General features: G+C 38.1%; 3 protein-coding genes across 6 annotated transcripts; 2 read left to right on the plus strand and 1 right to left on the minus strand.

The window, feature by feature from the left end:
* The first annotated feature begins 5297 nt into the window (after window positions 1-5297).
* Window positions 5298-6748, plus strand: LOC137963747 (uncharacterized). Its single transcript, XM_068810929.1, has 2 exons — window positions 5298-5891; window positions 6318-6748. Exons 1-2 carry the CDS (start codon window positions 5444-5446, stop codon window positions 6524-6526), a joined length of 657 nt encoding a protein of 218 aa, XP_068667030.1. The 5' UTR covers window positions 5298-5443; the 3' UTR covers window positions 6527-6748.
* A 2811-nt stretch (window positions 6749-9559) lies between these two features.
* Window positions 9560-16424, minus strand: LOC137962720 (receptor-like serine/threonine-protein kinase ALE2). Its single transcript, XM_068809750.1, has 10 exons — window positions 15952-16424; window positions 14740-14823; window positions 14085-14180; window positions 12420-12488; window positions 12227-12337; window positions 11719-12090; window positions 11343-11594; window positions 10868-11260; window positions 10551-10791; window positions 9560-10442 (listed from the first exon to the last, which is right to left on the minus strand). Exons 1-10 carry the CDS (start codon window positions 16013-16015, stop codon window positions 9752-9754), a joined length of 2373 nt encoding a protein of 790 aa, XP_068665851.1. The 5' UTR covers window positions 16016-16424; the 3' UTR covers window positions 9560-9751.
* A 985-nt stretch (window positions 16425-17409) lies between these two features.
* LOC137962610 (protein LOWER TEMPERATURE 1-like) lies at window positions 17410-27161 on the plus strand. Of its 4 annotated transcripts, none has more exons than XM_068809585.1 (6): window positions 17410-17701; window positions 17989-18034; window positions 18796-18925; window positions 19595-19665; window positions 26496-26596; window positions 26681-27161. In XM_068809585.1, the coding sequence occupies exons 1-6, from the start codon at window positions 17510-17512 to the stop codon at window positions 26720-26722; spliced, it is 582 nt and encodes a 193-aa protein (XP_068665686.1). In that variant the 5' UTR covers window positions 17410-17509; the 3' UTR covers window positions 26723-27161. The 4 variants fall into 4 exon arrangements, with proteins under 4 accessions (XP_068665686.1, XP_068665685.1, XP_068665688.1 ...); XM_068809587.1 differs by having other exon boundaries at window positions 17509-17736; XM_068809584.1 differs by having other exon boundaries at window positions 26496-27161.
* Window positions 27162-27415: the final 254 nt, after the last annotated feature.

Consider the following 27415-nt stretch of genomic DNA (forward strand, 5'->3'; position numbering starts at 1 on the left):
TAAGAGAAGTCTTTCCCTATATGAGTTTAGTTTTCTTTTTAATATAGTCTATTTTTTTTATTTAGCAGGCCTTGTTTTCTTATTCTAAATTATAAATATTAGTTGTCCTAAATCTCCCTCATTCCAGAATTTATCTCTTGAATATTTTATTTCCAAAATGGTCAAGGGGTGTTAAAAAGTTGGGTGCTAAAATGGTTGTGCCTCCTTTCGAATTCCATGTTCGAGAAGAAGAATAAGTAAAATAATCTACAATGAGAAATTCAATATGTTGTGGTAATTTTTATGTGACCAAAATATTCAAGAAAGAGGAAGCATAAAAGATGAAGTTTTTGCATCTATGAAAAACAATTTTAGTGAAAGAAAATTGAAGATCAAGAATCTTTTTTATTGCATGCTTAAGTTATAAACTCCAGCTTGAGGGGGAGTATTGAAGAGCAAGTATAGAAAAGTCTCACATGATTCTCACAAAAAGAAGTCTTATAGAGCCAAAATTACTACGGAAGGAAGTCTCACAGAAGAATCTTAGTTTAAAAATATTTTAGTTATGTTAGTCTTCAATTTGTGTTTAGTTGTTCAATTATTCTAGGACTAATCTTATAGTGTTTAACTTTTGGTGTCACTGGGATAAGGGTAGTTTAATTATAATTGGATTCTACTTGTTTCCTCTATTATATATAGAGGCTCATGTACTCAAATTACATCAAGTTAGTGAAGTTTTTCTCTTTTCTAGAAATTTAACATAGGATAAAATTTAATATTTACTTAACTCCAACCTTTAGAGAAGTGTAATCTTTATATTTTCCAAGTTAGGTTTTGTCATGATAAAAAAGGGGGAGATTATTGACCGTAGGTTGACTCCCATATTGTTTTTTATGATAACAAAACTTAATTGAGATAATAACTTACAAATCTAGTATTTCAAATGATTAACCTTCAAGAGCATATCAAGGTTTAAAGCTTCAATGCCAAAATGAAGACATCAAACAAATTGAAGAAGATCTCTTTAAGAAGCACCTACAAGAAAGAAGACTCGAGTTCAAGCATCAAAGACATATGCTTAAACTCAGTCAATATTTCTAAAAGAGTATTCTAACTCCTATTCCTTAAGTACTTTTGAGATCAGAGCTTTAAGATATAATTTTTATAAAGACATATTTAGAATCTTCATACATATTACTTAGAAACATGTTAAAACACTTAGAGAAAAATTCCCATGCTTTATAAATATATACATTTTTATCAATCATTAGAATGATCTATCAGTCACTGACTGTAATCGATCACCTAGAACTGTGAAGACAAAAAATATAAAGCATGACTGATCGATCATCCAAGATACGACCATTGCATGCTATAATGCATGATCGATCATCCCTCATCAATTGAACAAGTATAATTGTTTAGGCAAGAAAAACTAATATGGAATGATCAATCATTCCTCCAGATTGATCAATCAATTAGAACCTTTCTAGTAAGGGACTCCATGAATGATCGATTAAATGAAAATACACTGATCGATCATACTTGTATTGCACAGCTAGAGAAAATCTCGATTGTTCGATAAGCCACAGGAAATGATTGATCAACTTATCTTTTCTGGACCAATGATAACGTATTTGACCCATTAGTCCATCAATCAATAAGTCACTATTTGACAGAAAAGTAGTTGTTATGATCGATTGATCGATCAACCACTTACCAGTGATCAATCAATCAATGGTTTGATTTATGCAAATAGGCAAATAACGACTAGTTTGTGTTTGGGAAACTATAAATACCCCACCAAACCATGAGTGAAGAAGTTAATGAGCATTTATTGGCATATCTTCAAGCCACAAATCTTTATCTTACAAATTCCCACCAAAAGTGCTTTAGAGAAAAAGAGAGAGAACCTTACCTTTGGAAAACCTTCTCTATCTTTCAATCATCCTTGCATGCATCATCGTATAAGCTCCTTGACCATTCTACAACGCCATGCAAAGGCTTGAATTTCTCAAGGAGAAGCATCTCTCCAAGTATGGGTATAATTTTTTTTATTTCTTTTATGTATTTGTGAAATATTCATCTAGAATATGTTAATCTAGATAGAAATGCCTAGCTAAAGATAGAATCTAGTAGCAATCTCTTGGGGAGATTGGCTTGTGAAAAAATCATGTATTGAGCTACACGTGACCAAAGAGAGCCATAATCTCTTTGCAATTTTCCAACTTGTAGAGTGTAATACTGGAAAATTTTCCAAGTAAGAGTTCTTAAGCGGTGGCTACCACTAGGGTACATCGAGAGCAAAAAAAATCTTTGTCCCTATGGTGCGTGAATGTCTCTATTTATATTGATTGTTTTTTTGGATGATATTTTGAATACACACACAAATCTCTTTTAGTTCGAACAACACAATCACCCCCCACCATTTGAGAAGCCACCTCGGACAGCAGCTAGGTGATCATGTCACAACCACAACAATTTGCAACTAAATTCTATCTCAAACAAATGATTTCAAAATACGAGCACTTTAAGGGTTGTTGGACTCCTAAATTAGAGTTATCTAATTGGAGTCTAATATGATAGACTTGCAACCAAATTTCAAAACAATGTAAAATGTTGTCAAAATATGTTCAAGGAAGTTTCAGCATGAAAAATGCTTAGCAAACACAATAAATTTCACTATAGCAAGTGTAAATACTAATCTCTTTCAAAGAACTATTTTGTTCTAGATCTTTGAAAATTTTGTTATTGTGTTGGAAAGCTGGGAAAGTGTAAAAGTACTTGTTTTCACCGTAGAAATTGGTGGTTTTTAGTGTGGGGCACAAAAACCTTTAGATAGACATGATTGACCGATTTAAAAAGAGGTTATTCAAGGGCCACTTCTCCCAAAAAACTACACTTTCTCATTTTTCAAAAGTTAGTCAAATCGATCTCATAAAAATTGAAGAATAATGTAAATACATCATTTGAGCTAGTAAACAATGGTAGGTTACTTAGAAATTATGGTGAACTATGTTGGCCGTCTCAAATTAGTTGGACATTTGTGAAACTTTGTCTTGGTGTCGGTCATTTGATTGACTACGGTCTAATTAGATAGTCTTTTTAACATGCTCTTTCTAATCTCTTCAAGATGTGTAGATGGGTGGCAAAATGTGAACTTACAATTCTTTTTTCTCTCATGGCAATTGGATGGAGTAGGTCTAATTAGATGGTTTTCTTTGGTATTCCACTTTTCCTTCTAGCCCTCAATACATGTGTTGTTCGATTGGTTGGGCAAATGAACATCAATATAGGTTTTGCTCTCTCCTATCAATTGGATGCATGCAGTCTAGGCAAATGAGACTTTATCATAGCTTCCTTCTCTTCATGTGTTCATTTGTTTTCTCATTCAATCATCGGGGTAGACGGTTAAAAACATAACTTTTTCTGTCTCCTCTCATTCAATAAGCTAATAGGGAGTTAGAAAACCTTCATAATTCTTTTGGGCTGCCACCCTCACCTTTTGCATACATCGTTCAGCTGTTCATGGCCTGATTGGACGGTTAATACTAATTTTCTTCCTAAGACAATTTCCTCCAAAATTGCTCATTCAAAATTTTTAATTAGTTTCTAAGTGTTGGTTCTCATCAAAGTTAACTTCCCGAGGATCTTTAATCCAACCATTTCCATTTTTTTAAGATGGTAAACACACTTGAGAAAATAAAAAATCACAATCAATGAGTGTATGAAGATGCATGAAGTTCAGACAAGCTTCCCATGAGTTGGTTGCCTACTGTTGAAAGTTTAGGGAGAAATTGTATTCACTCATTGATTGTAAGCTGAGTAGATCTCCTATTGGATTTATAATAGAGAAAATAATAAAAGCCAAAGAACATGTAAACTACTAATGTCCCAATTACACCCAATTGGAACTCCCAATGAGGAAAATATGCAACATAAATAGAGACTAGAACCAAAAGACCTCTTATATGAAATAAGGAAGTTCAGTATTATTTGATTTTTACTTTATTAGAATTGTTTAATTATTGCAGAACAAATCTTTTAAGAGTTGCACTTTGTGTAACTAGGATATGGGTAGTTTAATTTCACTCAAATTATGAAATCTGAGTATCAGTGTGAACAAAATGAAAAAGAAGTTGATTGCCACAATAGGATTGTTTGGACTAGATCCCTCAAATGCTGAAGAAACACTCTTTAAGCTACATCTTTTGATCAGGCAATGTCTTTCAATAAAGTACATTTCAGCCATAATTACGACCAACAACACAATATGATTAATGAAAATAGTCTCGTATCTGATCAAACAACTCTGACCTCTATCTTTTGTGATAATACTTTTGCAAAAATAGATGGATGTTAATTTGATTCAGGAGCCATGCTCGACTTCATGGGACATTGAGCTTGCTTCCAGCCCTTCTCAAAGTCACAGCCATGTCGTATCAAACAGCAGATAGGCAGCAAGTAATGTGGTAACTCCCTTCTTGAAAAACTACCAGAGGAAATAGTCACCTTCCACAAAGGAATCCTAGGAGAAATCCACTTATCAGCTGCGTAAATCTTTCTCTTCAGAGACATTTGACAGTATCTTGCGTAGTGGATAAAAAAAGTCTTGTTCATACTGAAGCTTCCATGGCGGGAAATGGCTTCTTATCTGGCTAGCTAAGCAGTACCTTCTTGGACTTTCGTGACATCCGTCCTGTGTTTGTCCCCTTATCATTCATTACATCTGAATGGTCAAGAAATTTTCGATTCCACTGACTGGAATTGTTTTTATTGATGGAGCTCCTCCATGATTGGCGCCTGGACTCGAGGTACCCTGAATTCTAATAATCATTCATCGAGCAAAGCACATAATAGAACTCGTATTTTAGATTTGTTAATTCGTTGCAAGGACTGCACCAGACGTCCACATGGTGACCCCGTAAGATCAAACTCTGCCATTCATGTGGCGATCTTCATTAAAAACCTCCCGTTTGCCGACTTATCAATATTTTATCTCACTGCACTGCCTCTGCAAAAACCAGAAATCAGTTCTCCCTCAGTCCCTATTTCGTAAACATTAATGGCGGAGTTGCCGGGAAAGAGTGGAATAAGGAATGCATGGCAGTAGGGCCACCCGTATTTCTTCCAGATTCTCACCATTTTGCACGTATTTTTCGATTTGACTGCACCATTTTCGTTCATATAACAGCAAAAGAAGGTATCATAACTGTATGTAACTGCATGTTTTGATATAAAGAGAATTCATGTCTGTCACTGTTTGTTTTTTACTGGAGAAAATCACCTTCACGGGCCTCGTCCATCCCATCATTTATGACTAAAATTGATGAGAAAGGGAGCAAGAAAGACGGCCAAATAGCCGTGTCAGTTCCGGCAAACAATCCCCACGAGACTGGAGCTGCAAGGAATTTATAGTCTACCAATCTGTTCTTCTCTCCCTCCGCGTCCTAGAAGAAAGCAGATGGGTGGTGTTCTAGGTAGAGGTAGTACCAGAAGAGGTGAGAATTGCGGACTTCTGAAGCAAAGGGTAAAGCTGCTCGAGAAGGAAATCGTTGGAAAGAGGTGCAAGACCGAGCAGGAGAACCTGGTCTACGAGCATCATGCCTTTGCGTTCATAGTGAAGGAGACTGAGTGGAAGCGTGAGAAGAAGAAATGGAAAGAGGAGGTCCGGAGACTGAAAAAGAAAGTGAAAGAGAAAGAAGAAGGAATTCGCCGACTAGAAAAAGAAATTACGGCGATGCTAGTGAAGGGGAAAAGCGATAAGGAGTTGCATAATCTGAGTGCAAACTTCTTGGTGGAGCAGATGATTGAAGAACAGGCACTGAGAGAAGAGACTGTAGAGAAGTGGAAGCGACTCTACCTTGCCATCAAGACGGAGCTCGATGATCTCATTCTCAAAACACGCCACGGTATGATCACCACGAAACCGAAACCCAAATCTTTTGCATTGCTTAATCAAATGGAATGTGAGCATTGTCTTCAATAAATCTATGAAACTAGTCTCAGATACAATTAATCCACCGACTCTACCTTTTGCTAGCGGTTAAATCGTTGTGAGTGTTATGTTTTTAAGAGAACCTACAGAACAAGCGAGTCTGCTTGAATCTACACAAGAATACAAGGTTTAGTTCATCCTTGTAACCAGATCGTTACAAGTTGGTTCATCTTCTTCGATCTGGCTTCCCCAGCAGATAAAAGGGAAATAGTTAGAAGTTAAGAGCAAAACAGTCATGGATTTTGCTCACGCTTAATGCTCTAATGCAGCTTTTTTCTTCACTGGTAAAAGGAAATTTACAGGTCAAGTAAATGATCTCTTTGCCGTTGACTCTTTGTAGGGGAGAGATTATGGAGGGGACGAGAGAAAGATCTGATTAACGGCTTACGCAGGCAATTGAAGGCCAAGGAAGAGATGGCGGAAGATCTCAGAGACAGAATAGGTGACATGGTGAATGAAGCAGCTAGAAGGGACAGAGAAGTTGATATACTGAGGCAGAGCTTACGAATCATAAGCAACTCGAAACAGGGCAACAAAGGCCTTCCTTGAAGCTTGCATTTCTAAAAGAGCCAGAACGAAAATGGATTGGACGATTGGATCACAGAAAAATTTTCTGTTCAATCTTTTCCTTTTTTTGATTTTTTTTTCGTTTTCTTTCTGTTTATATATGTTGTTGGGTTTGAAGCTTTGATCATCAATCTGAGAAAAAACATATTTACCTTGAGGATTAGAAGCAGATGTTAGAAGCAGCTTCTTGCCTTTCATAGAGAAGATACTCCTTTCATATGATTAGTTGCCAATCAGCCATGAAATCATAGACAAGCAACTGGACTAGCTTTCACATTGCAAATTAGATTTGGTTCTTGCATTTTTTTTTCAAGTGGTCAACATAAGAAAGATGAGAAGCCCCATAACCTCTCCATTTCTGTACAAAAGAAATGTGACAAAGTCTAAAACATGTTTGAGGATTACAACAAAAAGCTTATTCCTCCAAAATACAATCTGGCAAAACTATTCTTCCAATTTAATAGCATTTTATTGTTTGGACATGTTCTTTTAGAAAGTAAATAGTTTCAGATCAACTCCAAAAACTTGCTTAAACTTAATTATTAAATAAACTAGCTTCATTATTGTCATGGAACATTGAGATAAGTATGAGAACATAAAATGTTATTATGTTTCCTTCAAGGAGTAAAAACTTCACCTGAATCAGCCATTATGTTTCCTAAAGAGTCTAAAAAGTAGCACACAAGTCAATGTGGGTAGGTGCTATGGGCTCCACCTTGAGGGGGAAAATTAGGGTTTTGAAGATTGGAAGACCCAATTCACCCCAACAAACAACTCTTACTATTGTAGGTAATTCTATGAGAAAAACCACAAATTTCACCCTTTCAAGGTTGATGTCACATGACCTTGTGATGACAAGGGTAGTGTAGCCCAGTAACAGGCTGATCGGCAATGAAGAAGAGAGAATTCAAGTAAACAACTCTCTTTTAAGGTATAATTCTAGGATTAAGCACTTAAGTGCACAAGCTCATGCAATAAACCAAAAATTAGGGCTGATGTACACAATCCAAGAGATGATGTAGGCAAAAGAACAAAGTGTTGGGCTCGCATAGTCCAAAAGAGTAATTGTTATTTTTATCACTCAATAATTAGTCATAGGCCAGTAAGTAGTTCAAAACTATTCAACAGGAGAGCTAAAAAAGTTCAGATTTTTACCAATCAGTCAAGGTAGATTCTGGAAAATCCTTCGTCCTAAAGTCACAAGCTTTGATGAAAGGTCTGGAGAGAGCTGGAAGACTTCAACTAAGACCTACTACTTCAATACCATGTAAAAAAAATCATTTTTAGGGTTTTGGAGGAGGAGAAAAAGGAAGAGGGGGAGAAAATCTGAGTTCAAAAAGACTGTGTGCGAGTCGAGCTCGTCCACCAATGCTATTTATAAGGATTTTTGTTACAAATTATAAAAATGCCCCTAGTCACTTAATCCCTTGTATCTCCCTACATACTTGTCCAAATTACATAAAAATTGAACCAAAGATAAATATATATATGGAATAAAGTAGTATAGTTGTTGGACTTTATAGATAGTGTAAAATGATGATGTTGCCCTTTAGTGGATTTTCTAACATGTCTCTTTCTATCCATGGAATCATCAATCATATGACTCTGGGCCGGGAAAAGCTCTCTCACTTTCACGTTGTCCGACTGAAACTGCTTCAGTTTTCTATTGAGATAATATTAGGGTTAGGACTGCTAGTGCTCCTAAGATAACATCTCTATCTTAGAAGATCCAATGAGTTCATCTTAAGGTCGGATAACCAAGATTGAACTACCTTGGTTTTAGACTTTAACACTCCCCCTCAATATAGAGCATAAAAATCTAGGAGACCTAACTTCTTAAAAAAAATCTCATGATCTCGTTTTCCTAGAGTTTTGATAAACCTCACCAAGTTGACCAATAGAGTTGATAAATTGGAGTAACCATTGTTCCACTCATGACAACATCTCTGATGAAGTGACAATCAACCTTCACATGTTAATTCTTTTAATTAACAAGATAGTCATAGCCTCTTTAACAAGGAAGCCAAAATTCTTGTAACCCAAATTCTTTTAACACAATTTTCACCCATAAAAGTTCACTAACTATATTAGTCGTTGTTCTATACTCGATCTCTATATTGAAATAGGAAACTAAGCCTGTTTTTTGTTTTTCTATCCCAAAATAATTTTTTTTGTCTAGTTTAGAACCGACATAATCAACATCAAAATATTCTACAAATATAACAACTTTTTTCCTACCCTTCAATTATCTCAATATTTTCAATGCAACTTCTAGATGAGTCTTTCTCAAGTGCTTAGTAAACCCGCTAACACACTCACTACAAAGACTATAAATGAGTTTGTTTATCAACCTTTTGTACATTATCTCTTAGCTCTTCTCTATTTTTCTCATGAAGAGTATGACAAACTTCCATAAGGGTTTCAACAACTTTAGCTCCTAGAAACCCATATTCTTCTAGCATAACAGTCACATATTGTCTTTGACTCAGATACTTTCTTTGCAATCCTAGAAAGGTGAATCACAGGGTAGCTTCTTCAAGGACAATTTTTTTACCAATCTTCTTTTCTTGAACACACGCAAAGGATCCTTTCTCATGTGCAAGGGGGTTTACATAGACTTGGGTTATAAACTATTCCAAGTCCAACTCAAAGTTGGAGTGTCTGAGACTTAAACAAAAAACTAAAATTACCAGAAGAGTTATGTGTAGAGTTCTTCTAGTAATAGAAAAAAATTCACTTGAGTGGTTTATCCATTGACATGATAGAGATTTCTCTTCAAAGAAAGTGTAAAAGAAGTAGTTCCCTTGTAGTTTCTGGTAATCTACATGCAACAGCAACCCTTCTTCTTTGAAGCTTGTACCACTTCAGAAGCAAACACCTTTAAAGCTTCTTAATGAGTGAGAAAGCATCTTAATAACTCGCCAACCATGTCAATGAAACCGATATTCTTGAAAGTTACAAACTTTAAGAAATAACTCAACAGTTATAATACAACGGGTCCAAATTACAAGAGCATAAAAGAACAAATGAACCTTTCAAAATTAGAGGCCACGGAGTCTTCCCTTACTAGCATCAGGGAAAAGCCACGGCAAAATGTGAGCTACAAGAATACATCAAAGTAAAACACGTAGAGATGCCTCTTTATCTTGGATCTGTACATTTCAAGAAAAATAGTGAAACTAAAAGAGACACCAGAACCAAAGGGAATCAAACCCAATTTCTATCCGCTCCCAGCCTCCTCGAAAGAAACCCATGCTCGCTCATGCTCCCCCTCAATCTATAGAAGGCGGGCTTGCTTCTCATGGTTCTTAGCGGACCTGATCTATTATGTGCTGTTAAGGACTCTGGTCCTGGCATCAAAGTTGATGTGGAAAGATGTCTACCAACTTCGTCCAGAGGTCCTGAGCTGTACTCCATTGTTATGAAGGAAGAAGCATATCCGTAAGTCAGACGAGGAGTCCCACACCACCAACTACTGTCAAGGCCCTGATCACCCTTGAAGTCACAATCTGGACCAGATGACCCATCTTTCTGACTGCAGGAATCCCGGTAAGTTTCATCCGCATCATTGTATACAAGTTTAAGGGCTTGCACTACTTCACCCATGAATGGTCGTTGAGAGACCTCTGGATGAACACACATTGAAGCAATGGCTGCCACCTTTGCCATGTTGTCGAAATTGTAGTTCCCAGCCAAGGAAGGATCCACCAACTGCTCCAAACCTTCTCTGCTAGTCAATAATGGGCGAGCCCATGTTACAAGATTCTCTTGTCCCTGGGGTTGGGACATGTCCACAGGCTTCATCCCTGACAGAAGCTCCAATAAGACAACCCCGTAACTGTAAACATCACTCTTGACTAGCAGATGCCCAGTCATTGCATATTCAGGAGCCACATACCTGCCAAAAGATGAAGTTCATTTATGTGTTCGTAGAATGTAAAATCACATCCCTTAGTTGAATACTAAATCCTCAAAGAGCACTTGACTAAAGAACAAATAAACATACCCAAAAGTTCCCATGACACGAGTGGAGATATGCTGACTGCCTTCTGATGCCTCCCTAGCTAAACCAAAATCTGAGACTTTGGGAGTGAAGTCCTCCTCTAATAGAATATTGCTAGCCTTAAAATCCCTGTGTATGACACGGGGATTGGAATCCTCATGCAGGTATGCCAGTCCCCTTGCTGCACCAAGGGCTATTTTCATCCGAGCATCCCAGTCCAAAGGACTGTTTCTCTTATCAGCACCTGAAACAACAAATATTGGTTTGAACTTAATGTATCCATCAGATGTTTATCTCAATAGCTAATCAAGACTACGTACCATGTAAGTGGAACTCAACACTTCCATTGCGAACAAGCTCATAAACTAAACAGCGGGCACGCTCTTCGATGCATATACCTATCAGTTTGACTAGATTTCGATGGTGCAATCGGCTCAGCATTTCAATCTCAGCAATAAACTCACGGTCCCCACTTTGATGCTTCCGCAGTAGCAACTTCACTGCTACCTCAAATCCATCTTCCATTATCCCATGATAAACACGCCCAAACCCTCCTTCACCCAAGATTTTCCTTGGACTGAACTTGTCAGTGGCTTTCTCAAGCTCATCCAGTGAAAATGTCTTCACTGACAGTACGCAAGTAGCAACAGTGGAGGCAAGAGAAAGGGATGTCAAGCTACCAGCATCACTACCTGACAAAATGGACTGCCCCCCTGCATTACAATGCTGTTAAATTACATCAAATTCATAAATGTAATAGAGACATTAAATTGTGAGCCCACGGTTATGCTTTACCAGATCTTTTACCAATTGATGATGGAACTGCGGGACCCACAACATTAGATGCTCTTCCAAGCTTCTTGCATTTGAAAAGGATCAAAACAGATCCAACACACATCAATACAAGTATGAAAGAAGACAAGGCAATAAGTACAACAGTTCTAGCATTCATCTTTTGAGACTTGCGGATGACATTTGCCGTGATAGGGTCTGAGCCTCCATCAGGAGAGGCTGCAGGGAATTGCCCAGCTAATGAAGAAGGAAGCCCTAAGAGTGAGGCACAAGCATCAAACAGAGAAATACGAATGGAATGAGTTAGAACACAGAAAATGCCTAGAGATGAAAGAGAAAAGAAAGGTATATGTAGAGAAGTAAATAAAGATCATATCACCTGGGTATCTGATGGATACCACTTCATAATCACCAAAAAGTGACTCATTAATTGCCACCTTCTTCTTCCAAAATCTGTCGTAAGTCAATAAAGCCGTTGTATTATCAAACTTTTCACCAAGTGGGACTAAGTCAATGTCCACTACTGTCTTCTCTTGATCTTCACTATTGACATTTGCACCCATTATCCTTACTTGACTTTGTTTAAGATAAGTGCCAGCTGCAACCTCAATCTCTAACTCTTGAATTAATGGAAAAACTACAAGTGGAGCTACCCCAAGATTGAGTTCAACTTGCATAGGAAGCACACAACCACAAGGTGAACCAATAGGAGTTGCAGTCAGTGGATCAGCGCAAGAGATTTGATCACAGCCTGCCAAAGAAAACAACATATCAGTCTGATGATGATCTAGCAAATAGAAAAGCATGCCCAGCACAAGTATTTTGGAAATCAAGGGCTTTTGTCAGTCGTGTCAGCAAGCAAAGACTTCTTCTACAAGCCTACAAACCTTGATCGTGTAAAGGAGATGGGGCTGGGCCAAGTCCATGAGGTAACGTTCGATGATGATGATGATGACGGTGATGATTTGAGTGTGCTCTGCTAGGACGAGGAGCATATCCTGAACAGATAGATAATTAACTATATGCATACAATTGAAGATTCTAAAGTTCTCAAGCTGCAGCTAAAAAGAAATGAAGTACCTGGATATCCTGGAGCAAAAGTGGGTGCAGGAGATGGTACCCATGAGTGACTAGTTGCATGTGTGTCAACTGGATCCGAAGGACAAAGTGGAGTTGTTAGAATTGATTCAGTTGGATAACAGAGAATATTGTATCCATGGATCATAGATGCTGGTGAGAACCTCTACCGTCAAGTACTTTAGGGTGGCTAAGAATAAGTCTCATATTTCATGACACCCATATTCGCCACAAGAAAGTCTCACATAGATTGACATGGTCCACGTATCCTAGTTGTTATTCAATATTAATAATCTGATTTACAGCATACTAATAGAAGATTGATGAAGAAAGAACCACTGCATTTTGAACATTTTGAATTGTACAGAGAAATACTTATAACACAGCTAACATTGACAGAATGACCAACCCACAAAGCAAAAAACAAACAAAAGAACATAAAGGGTAAAATTGAAGATCTGGCTCATTCCAGGAGACAAATTGATTAAGACAATATGGCCAAGACAACAGTTGACTTGCATGTGATCCAAAAGGTTAGAAACATTGCCAAAGAATTGTCATTTTTTTTGAAAATATTAATTAAATTAAACTAAACATGACTCATAAACATTGTTTTTGAATTACTTTATCGAGTGCAATTTTATGTAGAAGTGGACATATTTGACGGGTGAGGAGCACATAGTTCTTCAACCTAATTAATTTCTTTCTTTAATCCCAATACTCACCTTCTAGTTGGACCTGTGACTAAATAATCTAATGCTATTGATCACTTAAAAAACTATTAGTGCAATAGTGCAATTTTGTGAAGAAGAAGACATTTGATGGGTGAGGAGCACATAGATCTTCAACCAAATTAATTTCTTTCTTTAATCCACACACGTCACCTCCTAGTTGGAGCTGTGACTAAATAATCTAATGCTTTTGATCACTTAAAAGACTACTCTTTGGTCTTTAATCTGGATTATAGGGTATTAATCACATAGTCCCATTAAATTTTAAAAAATAATATTTTCTTACATCATTAGGGATAATTCAAGGTGTCGGTAGTTCTGATCTCTTGAATACATCCTTCAATGTTACAATGATGTTTTGTAATCTTGAAAATTCATATTTTAAGAGAGTCTCAAGAAGACATGCGTGCAGTAATAAGCATGTAACAGAATTTTAACTATTGAGGCATGAAAAGTTCATTTTAGCATTATATACATTTATAGATTATGTTGTCATTAAATTAATTAAGTTTGTTAAAAGAGACAAAACTCCAAATACTAAAGCTTCTTGTATGGGCATCAATATTTCAGTAGATCACTATGGTGTTTTATGACTGAGTTGTCTTGGACTCAATTTAGATCCCTGACTCACCTCAATCATGCAGAAACATCTCATCAAGTCTAACAACTATGATCTGAACCTTTAATACCTGAGTCAAAACAGGCTTTAACTTAAGGAACTCCAGACCATTTCATCGATGACCAAAATATTATCTTACTCAACACCTAAATACAAATAAGATGTCCCTGTTCATTGAATTACTACTTTTCATGAGCTCAATAACAACTTTAATGCAGTTATCTACCCCTAAGCAATAGTAAAAAGGAGAAAAATGTATGAAACATAAAAGTTTACAAGCAAATTGCATCAGTAATCAGAGCAGAAATTGTTGAAGACCTTTAGTTGAGGATCTTGATAGAACAAAAGAAATGTCATTTGCTTCTCGTCCCATTGCAATGACAGATTGAGGCCTCAGTACCTGAGCAACGGCTTCTATAAACACAAAACAAAAAAGCCATCACTGTATCAATTTCTAAACGTTTTGCTAGTACACTATTATTAATAAGTCGAACACAGATAAAGCTTTGCTGATTGAGCATTGCATTTTCAGGATCCATCAATCATTAGCCACGATGAGTTCAATCCTCACCATTTTGTTTTATGATTGAAAGTTGATCGAGTACTCTAAATACATCTATATTCTTTACATCTGACTCCATCAATCTTATGTGCTCCACCGTCCTAATTTTTACAATATGTTACCTATTTGAACAAGAAACAGAGACTAAGAGCGACAGCATGCAGCATTTCTCTCTCACTATGAAACATGACTAACTTAAATCTAAACTGTTGATATGAAGACCCCACAACTAGACCACCAATGGGAAAATTTTGGTTAATGAAAAAGGCCCCACTTGATGCTGGGCATCATCATCATAAGGAAGGACAAGACCCCATAAAAGTATTCCTTTATGACATCATTCATGACTCCATTCTTGAAAGCAGTCCCTTGAAAACATCCATTGACATCCACAAACATTTGTATGCTTACCAAAATTCAACAATGACTTCCTCTGAGCCAGTGGCTTCTGTGGCAGCAAAGAAGGAGACAAGTTTATATGAAGCACCTTCAATCCTGCAGGATGAAGTATAATATGTTAACAGTAGCAAAAAAAGGTGATTTACACGTTTAAGCTCATAACACTCGTTTGTAATTAGCCCACTTTTAGCACTTCAAAACCAATACCATGTTCATTCAACTGAAGCCACATTTACAATTTTCACTTTAGAATGCCTTGGCAATTTACTTTCGTCATAAGAAAAACAGATGAGTGCATCCAATTTAGAACCCAAAATTTGAAGAGAGTGAGATATAACATCACATGGCACTCATATGCAAAACCTTCTACGACTATAAGTTGCAGCATCCCATAGATTTAACATCATTCTTATTTTTAGCTGTTTTTCTCTCTAGAAAAAGTTGTCTAAAACCATTGAGGAGGCAATTGTGTTTTTACTTTTTATGCATCTACTTAGACTTTGTTCATTTGTAAATATATACCTTTTTTGCACGCACACTACAGTAATTCATATTGTTCTCCAACAATTGTTGGTGTAAATTCCAACCTTCTGATTGAGAGTGCCTGATGTTGAACTTTTATGCATATATCCATAATTCCATCATTGTAGTTAGGACTGCTTGTAGACAAGTATATAGCATAACATCCTTGTGTATAGTGTTGATTTTACACGTACATCCAGCATTCCTTGTGGATACTGTTGATTTTCGACCAGGCTTCCCAGCCTGCTCTCAAACTAGTCAGGATAAATACATAATAAGGTTACTAAACAAGCATAAGCAACGGTACTTCTTTACAGAGGGAAATATTGCACAAATCGATGTTTCACTTGGGTTCAGAAGATTTATTCCAGCCTCAGAAAATGCCCTAAACTCGCATTCAGGAGACGGAGGTAAGTACATCATGATGGTGGACCACTACCAGAACAAAATTTATCAGCCACCAACCCAAAAAAGCACCACGCTCATTTAACTGAAAATCGTTGCCCTCAAATTCCACAATCAGAACAACCGTCTACATATTAGCCATCTTACTGGGCTCACAATGTCCCAGAAGAACGCGCGGCGGCAATATGCTATCATCACACTAAACTTTGAGAAAAGCCACGCCCAAGACTCACCCCATGGCAGAAATCGGAGAACCAGAAAGCACAAAATGCAGCATTGAAAAGCTGAATAACGCACCGTAAGCAGAAGAAACCAAATTAAGGGAACAAAGCAGTATCGATATCAGCATCAGCATTCGCATCTTCTTCCAGCATTAGAAACTCGTGAAAACGACCGTCATGAGCAGAAGGCAAACTCGGAGAAAGTAGGGAACCCGAGAGGGTAGGAAGACACTCCATGGCATTGCCGCAATTTTTCAGCCCCTCTTTTTTTGAAGCTGAACCGAAGCATCGCTGACAGGAAGACCATTGGAGTATCAGAAGTAGAAAACCTAAATCAGTAAGAGCAATGCAAGTGGAGGATGAGAAGGATTTTCCAGATCCATGAACAATCAGTACCAGTCAGGAAAAAAATAAAAAAAATTTAGGTACCGTAGGGAGAGTAGTGAATAGAAAAAAAGAGAAAAAATCAGATCTTGGGGAAGGAGGAAGGGTAGGAAGAACTGGTAACAGCTAAGAAGAGGAGAGAGAAAGTAACGAAAAAGAAGCTACAGTGTGGTATATGTTTCTCTCACTAGTTACCGACTAGGCTCTTTCTTTTATCCAGTCGAGCTCGTGCTGCAAACTGAACGAGAGAAGCAGATGAGACGCTTCCAGTTGAGTAGGTGAGATTTCAATGGGGGAGAGTCTCACACTGTTGCATCTCACGGTATCAAAAGCGAGCGGGAAGATGGAGAAATTGTTTATAGAGGGTTATAAGGAATCCGCTGGAATTTCCTTTGGCAGAAAGGCAGGGTAGAGACAGAGTGGTTGGGCCCACGAAGTTGACGTGTCAGGTAGAGGTTGCAACCGGGACAGTCGGTCACCACGCGCGGGGGTGGGTTTTAATTTTTAAACAAGGAATTAATTAATTTAAATTATAAAATATTAAATATTAAAATATGATATTTCTTGTCTTAAAAAATTCAACTGCCAGGTGCCATTTTTCACCAACTTTCAGGAGAAAATATAAGAAAATACAAAGACGCGTTATCCAGGCCAACATACTCGCACTGCTATTTGTCTTTATTATGGGACCGGGACGGCGTTGACGTTTCTGGCGTTGGCGTGAGCGTGTATGTGTTTATTCCACCAACTCTGCAGTGGGATTTTATTTTGTTGGTGTCCGGCGTCCGGCGTCGCTCCCGCGAAGCGGCACGATGAGTTGCTCCGCCGTCTGGAATGAATCATTCACATTCACGTTTGTCAGCCTTAATTCTCTCGCCCTCGTCTAACCAGCTTTAAGCTAATTCTCTCGCCCTTGTCTAACTGCTAGCTTTAAGCTGATGCTCTCGCCCTCATCGGACCAGCTTCTTCCTGCATTTCCGAAGCCCACCCTCCCTCAGTGCTGTCATACACGTGTCCCTTTATTACTTGTAATTTTGAGTTATAAAGTAATAATAACTCAAAATTATAAGTAATAAAGGAACACGTATGTAACAATTTTATTCTAGAAGATTCTTGTAAATCACCTTCACCGCATGGTAAGGTACTCAGGGTCATCCCACATCAATCTCAGGTTGCTTCTTCCCGACCAAAGTCTAAACTTAGGAAGAAATCTTTCTTTATAGATCTAAGACGTTCAATGCCCCAACCTAATGTCCTCTGGCTTTCGTAATGGACGACAAGGGAGAGTCGAAGTCTGGAGGGTCTGTGGAAGCAACGGTGACTTAAAACTCGCTATTAAGCCATGGAAGCCGGGCCGCCAAAAGGGAAGGCTGCTTCCGCAGGCGATTCGACAGCTGCCCCCATGGGAGCTTCCAAGTACCTGGCCAACCTTCCCTCCCGTGGTCTCTTCTCCTCTACTGTTCCATCGTCGAATCCAGTACATGCTGCCATTTTTCTCAAAACCCTTACTTTCGTCTTCTTCATTCTTAAACTCTTGTTTTTTCTTCTTTGTATTATTCTAAAGGATATATTTCTATTTCTTTTTTATTTTCACTTATTTACATATAGGGTAACCTTAATTCGGTTTGGAGACTTGAGGACTTGATGTCTTCCGAGTTTTGTGCACCTTGATCAATTATGGTATTACCCTCTACTTATTGCTTTTTTTTTTTTGAAAAAAAAATTGTAGGGGGGAATGCGTGTGTATGTTTGTGATCATGATACCTCGCCACCCGGTAAGAAATTCTCTATGCTCTCATATTTGTTTTTATGTTATTATCTTTTCATGTGTACCTTATAAACTTCGACGAGTCTTGGAATTGATTATATGATGAGATTTTCGTCATATATGCTATCTCGCCTTCATGCAATCTAACTTTACTGTATAATTTGTATATCATTTTATTAGCTTGACGAATCTTTTTTTTTTTTTCTTCTTATTTGTACTGTACAATTGTTTTCACTAGAAATCTGAACTATCCGTATCTAAATAGATGAGCCCGAAAAGAGGAAATTTCCTATTATTTTGGATATATGTTGACTGCACTAAGTGCATGTTCTAGTGAACAATAACGTTGTGCTCTTGAAACTATTCAGATTAAGTTTTAAGCTGGATTTCATAGGATATATTACTTGTTACTGGATGACCATTTTGGTGTTACGCTTCTCTGGTAATTTTTCGCTGATCATTTTAATTACTATTTCAATGTTGTACTTTTTGCTATGACTTGTAGTGTTTTATCGTTCCATTTAGATTCCTGACTCAAATCTATGGGAAACTATGCCTTATGATCAGCAATGGCGAGGTTTAGGCTCTCGATAGTCCTTCTTGAAATGATTTGACTAGACAATTTTTCATTTGTTATACTTAAGAGTGCAATATTTTTTTATTTAATTCACAACTTTTATGACACAGATCACCTTTTAGTTTTTCATTTCTATTTGTGAGATTTCATCTTCACGTTTAATGATCAAATTATTGTTTTTGTCTCTGCAGCAGAGCAACTAATAAAGACAAACCAAACTAACATTTTGATTAGGTCTCTCACTCTTAAGAAGCAGAAGAGTGATTCTTGTACAAAGGATTTGAATGTTAAAATAGCGGCAGATAACACAAGGGGCAAGAGGTGTTGACTCTTATTGGTTGTTGAATAAGGTTTTTGTTGTGTATGACCTGGATGGATTAGCTTACCAAAAGATGTTTACTGATTGTTCTTAGTTTCTGTTTTTGAAAAAAAAAATAGCATATTTGAATGAGAACAAAGATATTTCGTTAGAAGTATTTGAAGAAGACAAAAACTTGTTGATTTGTGTCCTTTTGTAGAGATTTTGGAATACTTTAACATGCTTTCATCGTATTTGTTTTGTGAGGGTCAATATTTCTTATGGACTCTTTAGATTAGTAGCCCAGTCACCTGTTTACTAAAATAGCTTTTAACAGAAGGGAAACCTATTAGAAGGGAAACCTATTTAGTGGTTTTAGCAAGTTATATGGCAACTCTGAGGTATTCTGATCCTTGGGTCATTGTACATAGTTTTCTTTTCACGTGTTTGGTGCTGGAGAAAAATAGAAAAGAAGCAAAAGTCTTTTAAAAGCAATTGAGAGGATACTATTATACAACCTCTTATGCGTGGATGCACGTGGGTCATCTATATAATTGTCAGCACATGCCATATTTTAATTTCCTGCATGTTTACTTAAATATATATTAGAAAGATAGGCATACTCTCAATTTGCTCCTAGTTATTCTTTACTATTGTTTTCATATTTATGAATTTTCATTTATCTTTTTCAGATGTGCCGAAAGGCCTGTAGATGGTAGAACTTCAACCAAGAGAGCCAACTTAACCAGTAGTAGTCAACGAGGTAAAGTACAGTTCTAATTTTCTACCTATGTTTGGGGAATCCTGACTGGACAAACCTCAAATTGTAATAGCTTTGAAATTTTTCTCTTATGGTCTTTTGCAGTTAGTGTAGGTTTTCTTTTGTAAGAAAATTTAGAATTACATTTAACACAAAGAGTATAAGAAAGTACATAGAAGAACACAAAGAACCCTTATCAAAATATAAAAATCAACCCATATCCATTGAAAAGGAATCACCCACAATAGTATGTTATGGAGAATGTGAATGTTTATTTTTAGCTAGAGAATCAACAATATAATTTGCATTCCTAACCACATGTTTTGAAACAATTACCACACCTTGGCATTGTAAATTTTACCTTTTGTTGTAGAGGAGCAAAAAGAACCCTTTTCAAAATATAAAAATCAACCCATATCCATTGGAAAGAAATCACCCACAACTGTATGTTATAGTGACACTTTATTTTTAGCTAGAGAATCAGAAATTGATGCATTTCTGATGACATGCTTTCAAACAATCACCACTCACCAGTAACAAAAGGCAAACACCAAGGTGGTCTTGTCAAGGATAAAAACCAACTACTGGCGTTATTTTTAGTCAGACCCACTAAAGGTCTTAGAATTATAGAAAAGTTTAAAAGGAGGTTGACTGTTTGGAAAGTCCTATTGGAAGGGTCAAATTGATTAAGCAGCCTGCAGGTTTTCCAAACTATCTTTCTTTCAGAACATGTCCAATATCAGTAGCTTATAGATTTGAACTTATTATGCTTCATTTCTGGAGGACTGTTTGACAAGTTCAAATACCACTTTTAAATTGAGGGGTGGGGGGTGGTTATGCATGCCTAAAGACTTGCAGGGTCCAGGTAATCAGTCTGTTGGCCTCATGAATGGGGCCTTGTCGGTAAGAAGGCTATGTCTTTATGGGATTGACAGGAATACTTTATGCAGGTAGCTACTTGGTATAAACTTTAATTTTTTGTCTCTTCTAGCTCCCATTCATAGAGCATCTAAATTTTTTTAGTCAATAATAGCTTCATTTATTCAAGGTTTAAGATATCATGCTCATTAGGGAATAGATTTACATTATGGATTGATGAATGGATTGGGGACTCTCCTTTGGTGTTGCCTTTTTCATCGCACTTACTATTTCTCACAATCAGGATGTTTTGTTTTCTCAAGTTTTTACATGGGATTTGGAATTTAACTTCCGAAAAAATCTAAGAGGCCATGAAATCAATGAGATGGAGTGTCATAGGGCAAAAAACTGGCATGCACAGTTTGGATAGTGGAGGTTTGCATGCCCAAACTTGACAGTTGAGAAGTTGAGAAAATGTGCAACCCCAATTGGTGTGATGGTGTTGCAACATGGCTTAGGAACTGAGTGTCATAGGTGCTAGTTTGCAGCACGTAGGCATGTCAAGCAGTTACACTAGTAGATGTGTACAGGGAGATGCATGTCAAGATGCAAGTGACATTGGAGGAAGTGCACATGGCAAAGGCGTGTGGTGCAGCAAACCCACTAGGCATGGGTGCGTGCAACACTCTAATGTGAAGCGGAACACATGGGGTCGTGGCAGAGTGCAAGCGTCTGAGCTGATGGGCTTGTGCGAGCACACTGGCATGTGAGGGGAAAGGCATTTATAGCCCATTATAACCATAATGTCTCAGGATTTTATGTTTCAAGGATTACAAATTTTTGGATTTTGGGGGGTTACACTTGTAAGAACCTATAAATAGGAGTCAAAGGGAAGTCTTAAGCATCAGCCAGTCCATTCTGGACTTAGGCTCGATTAGAAGGAGATTAGCCAAATTAGTTAGTTGTCTAGCTTGATCAAGGGGAAGGTTTGTGAGTTCTTAAGGTAGGATCACCAAGTGTTTTGGTATTTGCCACTTCACAGGGATTTAGGGCATTACAAAGTTGAGCAATGTTAGAGAGTGAGATCTTGTAATATGTCTTTGTTCATTCTTTGGAGTAGAGTACATTATTGGTTTACATGGTCTACTCCTACTCTATTTCTCTCCTTTGGCTTCCTTTGTTGGACCACGCTACCGCAACTCTGTGAAATTTTTTACGTTGGAAAAACTTACATGTGTCTTTTTCCGCTTAGAGGGCACTAGGCCACATATTATTGACTTGTTACATGAGTGGTTTCTTTCTTGTGATAGTTGGTATCAGAGCGAGTTGCGATTGGAGTGAGAAGAAATGATCTTGTCAACTTGGAAGAGGGTGTAAGGGTTAGGTGAAGCGGTAGAAGGTTGTGAATTTGGTCATTTCACCAAGGCCGAAGGATTGACGCTAGGAATCTTGACTCTAGATTAGAGGGAGCCTAGTTTGAGGGTCTCATAAGGAATTTGTCTAGTTAGTGTGGACAACGTCTATGTTATCAGATGCGAAAGTGGTGGAGAGATGGATGGGTGAACAACTATGCAGAAGCCATGGTGGGCGATGTGCATGGCCATGACGATGAAGTAGCAGTGTGGAGTCATCATCTTTTGGAAGGCGAGTTGGCTGAGGTCAGCTATCTAAAAGTTGTGGTGGGATGCAAACATAGGGTTTTAAGCCCACGGGGTGATGGCTAGCCAAGGTCGTACACCTGCAACACCTATGTGCAGTGTGGCACCAACATCTTGCTGTGCATGTGCTCATTAGGTTGTCATACAGCACACGACAATGCTGCCTGGCCAGATCACCGTGCGGGAGACATCTATTGTGTTAAGTTCAAATGTGAAAAATTGCAACGAGTCATAGAGAGGGTGTTAAGCATGCAGGGCACTCGCTAGCCAAGGTTGTGCATGTGTGGTACTCATGAGCAATGCAACTACATCTTGCAGTGCATGTGCTTGTTAGGTTGTCATACGGCACATGACATGAGTGCCTGGCCAGACTGCTGTGTGGGAGACATCTTAGTGCTCTAAGTTCAAATGTGCAAATTTGTGACAAGCCATTGAGTTGGGTCTTGAAGTGCAATTGCATATGGTAAATCTGAGCAACCATTAACAGGATAGGTGTTTGTGCTCAGGCTTATGGAAGGAGGAATGGAGAACATGTGTATGCAACTCGCTTGTACCCTCTTCTGAGTTGACGAGGATAATTTCTTCTTGCTCCAATTGCGACTCACTTTGATACCAATTGGTATGGGTTGGGGACTTAGCTACTCATGGGTCATGTCGACACCGTGTGACCTAGGGCCCTCTAAGCTGAAACCAACATTACTCAACCTTCCTATGTAGAAAACTTTATAGAATCACAACAATTAGTAGAGGTAGGACAAATCATTTATGCAAAATAATTTACTTTATTTCCAAAGAATGAATAAAGGCAATACTAGATTGGCCTATATAACATTGCTGTTAGGGTAACTTAGGGGGGGTTAGTCAACTTGAAGTCTGAGATGATCTTCAACCGCATAACGCCCTTCAACAGTTGAAGTCGTTAGTGGAGCGCAAATGACATTTCATCAGGATACAGGGGATGAAGTGGTCCTTCATCTCCACGGTTTAAAATCCTTCATTTCAAAGAAGGCCATATTTGATCTTCTTTGAGATGAAGGACGCGCGACACTTCCTTTTCCCCTCTCTCCTTGCATCCCCCTCTCTCGCGCGTCCTCATTTTCCTTTTTTTCTTCCTCTCTCCCGCACTCTGTCTCGGAAATTTTCCAAGCGGCGAAGCCCCAACGGAATGCGATTTGCCACCAGAGAAGTAGGAGACTCTGTCGGCGAAATTTCCGCAAGGGTTCTGTATTCCGGGGGGCTGAGAAACAGAGCTTAACAGGTTTCCGAGAGCCTTCTGTCTCGGAAACTCTCCACGCGGCGAAGCCCCAACGGGCTGCGATTCGCAACCGGAGAAGCAGGAGACTCCGTCGGCGACATTTCCGCTCAACCTCCGTCTCAGCAGCACAGTGGCAAATGACCCATCGGCGAAATTTCCGCAGAAGGAGGAAGAAGGCTTCCGATTACAATTTTCCTAAGTTAGGAAAATTTAATCAGTGCAATATGCTGAGTCGCGTGCCGGACTGGGCTTACTGAATCGAGTCAACCCAGGCCAACTCGGACCGGGCCAACTAAAAAAATAAAATAAAATAAAAATAAAAATAAGCTCTAGTTTTGGGCGTCTAGAGGGTGGACATAGCTATCGCAGATGCTACTTGGGCACAGGTGGAGACGTCGGCATATAGACCCTATTTTCGAGCTTGAGGACAAGCCATATTGATTTGCTCCGTAAATTCAGTTGGAGCTTGATTAGCTGCCTAGATTGATTTTCTCTGTTCGTCATGATCTCTGGTTTTTCAGCGTCTGACGCAACCCAGCACTATATCAATTTTATTACTATATTGAACTTCATATTGAAGTCTCTGGTAAATAAAATATAATTAAAGTATGCATTTGATTAATTAATTACTTTTAATTTTGTGAAAATATATTATTAATTCATACCATGTAAAAAATCTATCTTATGTTATTAATATAATACTTTTTTATTCATTAATCATATTTATTTGTTATTTACTCTATTGTATTAGTTATTTAATAGTGGTAATTAAAATATTGTTAACTCAAACACTTGGTTTAATTAACTTATTTTTATAATTAATAAAATCAATGGTTTTAAATTTCGAAGATGAAGATGAAGATGAACTTGTTCACACTAACACCCTATTTCGAAGATTTCGAATATGAACTTGTCCACACTAACACCCATTTCGAAGATGAAGATCATGTAGATGCATGAGATGAAGATGAAGATGAAGATCAAATTTCCAATTTTTTTACTAACCCCCCCCCCCCCCCCCCCCCCCCCCCTTAGATCATGTTCTGTAACCCCATTTCTAGTGGCGGATTCTGAACACAAGGTAATCCTGCCTAAGGACTCACATATCTCCCCCTTTGATCTAGCCAGACGACTGACTGATTTGTCTGATCTTACTTCGTTCAAGCCTAAGTCTAGAATGGACTGGCTAATGCCTAAGCCTTCCCGTTGGGTCTTATTTATAGACACTTACAAGTGTAAGTCCTGAACCCCATATATTCTATAACCCCCGAAACATAAAATCCATAGATGCTATGGTTTAAATTGATCATAAATGCCTTTCAGCTTCGTAGGTTACAAAATCTAGTAGTTAATACACATATAGGACCCCAACAAATCCCTGCTTTTAACTCTTGGGCCGGTTAGAAATAGTTTGGTTCATAAATCCCTCAGACTTTGCTGATCTGCACCTTGGCCCACAAGTGCCACCTGCACATGCAGCTGTCCATTCTTGCATTTACCTGTTGCATGTTTGTCGGCCTTACTTTAGATATATCTTTATGGTAGTTCTAGAGGCAATGCAATCTCTCCTGGAGGTGGAGTTAGGCATCATCTAGGTAATATTACTAGAGTAACTCTGCCCTTTATGGCTTTGTGAGTCACCTGAGGCTGAGCTCAATGGCATACTTTGGGCATGTTGGGGTGTTTTGACAAAGTTTCTCTTGCTAACTAGACATGGTAGAAAAACTCCTCCTCGGTAGTTTCTTCACATTTACATTGAGGTCCTTGAGTTTTGATGCAGTTCACAGATTTAAGTCGACTCACACAGCTTAAGGCTCAAATTCTATGGTGGATTCTTTAGCTTGTCATGGGTTTTGACTCACGTATGTTTGATGTGATGTTATACCGATGCATATCACAGTATTCTATTGAATTTTAGGGGTCCCAATTGTTAAAGTCCTAAACAAGAGTACTTCCCAGGAGGTCACCCGTCCTAGAATTACTCTGGTCCAAGCTCGTTTAACTTCGGAGTTCTGAGTCAGATACCTAGCCAATACAACCCGAAAAGACTAGTCGTTTAAGGTGCGAAAAGCCAAGTACCTAACTCAGACCACAAACTCTAACAAGAGTGGACGGAACCACTCTGACACCCACCCCGCCCATTCTGGAGCCGTTTCTCACGGGATACGAACGCGGGCCGTGGCGTGCCTAGCTCTGATACTATGTTAAAGTCCTAAACAAGAGTACTTCCCAGGAGGTCACCCATCCTAGAATTACTCTGGTCCAAGCTCGTTTAACTTCGGAGTTCTGAGTCAGATACCTAGCCAATACAACCTGAAAAGACTAGTCGTTTAAGGTGCGGAAAGCCAAGTACCTAACTCAGACCACAAACTCTAACAAGAGTGGACGGAACCACTCTGACACCAATATGTTACCCAATAATGATAATGCACCCCTGGGATTTACTCATGGGGAATAAAAAACTGTCATTTTACAGAGTTGCATTCATCATTGTGGTCTTGTTTCAATTGTGTTGAGGGACACAAATGTTTCCCTATTTCGCTCTATCATTTTGTAGTTCAAATGCTAGGTTGGCTTGTTTCAAGACTTGTCACACTCATCAATGTTATCTTGAGCCCCTGTTCTTTTGCTGGTCTGTGGATCAAAATTATTGACACTCCTGGCCTGTTCACAGCATCTCTAAAGTCCTGTCGTCTAACCATGGTTTGCCATATTGGTGTTAGGTATTTGCTGTGTACAGTAAAATTCTATATAGTTTTTAAAAAACCGTTTCTATTTGCATCATCACATTAGCAGAGAATGAGAGATCATGTTTGTAACTGCCTAACCATGATGTAAACTGTCACATATTCTAGCCTTTTTACAGCCTGTATGTATCTTTCCTGTTGACGTTTGTCTTGTGGTTCACATTGTAAGATGGAAGAGCAGTTAATAATTCATTGTCCATATTGACAGCTAATGAAATCTGTTTGGAAATAAGTCTTACAATGTTTGATAATTCTCATTGTTTGATAAGTTTTTTTCTCATTGTTTGAGATCCTAACAAGTATGTGCTACTTTAGAGGGTACAAGATCTCGCTCACCTGCAGAATTCCAAAGTCTCACTGTAGAAAGATTGCGGAGAATACTAAAGGAAAGAGGTTTATCAACTAAAGGGAGGAAGGTAATCGAATTTGTTTTTAGCATTATTGGCGTACCACTTATGTTCGTGTTACTGAGCATTGTGTCTGTGTTTGCGAATCCATAGGATGAGCTTATTACACGACTGAAAGATGATAGCTATAAATGATTGTAAGTCTGACAGATGATGGGCAAAGTTGTAAAGAGGTCCGTTGCTTCTGATCCCCTCTTTTGTAGATGAGGAAGGGCTTGATCATACTCAGCTCTGTATGTAATTTTTTGGCTTTAAATAGGGGAAGTTGTTTGGGAGTCTTAGAATAGGTTCTGTTTGTATGGAAACGTATTATTTCGGCTTATTTAAAAGCCTTTTGCAGTTCTAAACGCTTATTTTGTTTTACTTTTTCTTGTGTTTTTGTTGGCTTACCTGTTGACGAGGAACGGCGTGATTTTAATGATGTTGACGGTGAAATTGGGGATGGACAGAGACGAATCAGAGAAAGAGGAGGAACTGAGGAGAAGAAAAAGAGAAGATTATGGGGAAAGAAGAAAAAGACTGAGAAGGGAGAGTAGAAGAATAATTTCAATTCTTCGTCAATTTGTTTTTCACTAATCCAATTACAATTCCTTAATAAAGAAAAAACTGAAATTCAAAATTCAAAAAAGAGATAAATAACTTGGACAAAGTAAAATGAATCTCGTAAAAACAGGAAAAACAAAATACAATAAAATAAATAAAAACAAAAATATGGTTGTGGTGGGTTCTAATGCGTCTGATACACTCGTGTGATAGGTGGCACATTGGTGTCCTCATTAACTCTTTTGGGGTAGGTGAATCTCGATCGTGTTGAATGTGGCTTTTGGA

Source organism: Aristolochia californica, unplaced genomic scaffold (genome assembly GCF_029961685.1).
Source record: "Aristolochia californica isolate CCGP_79_NKW_82.1479 unplaced genomic scaffold, dmAriCali1.0.hap1 SCAF_4, whole genome shotgun sequence".
NCBI lineage: Eukaryota > Viridiplantae > Streptophyta > Magnoliopsida > Piperales > Aristolochiaceae > Aristolochia > Aristolochia californica.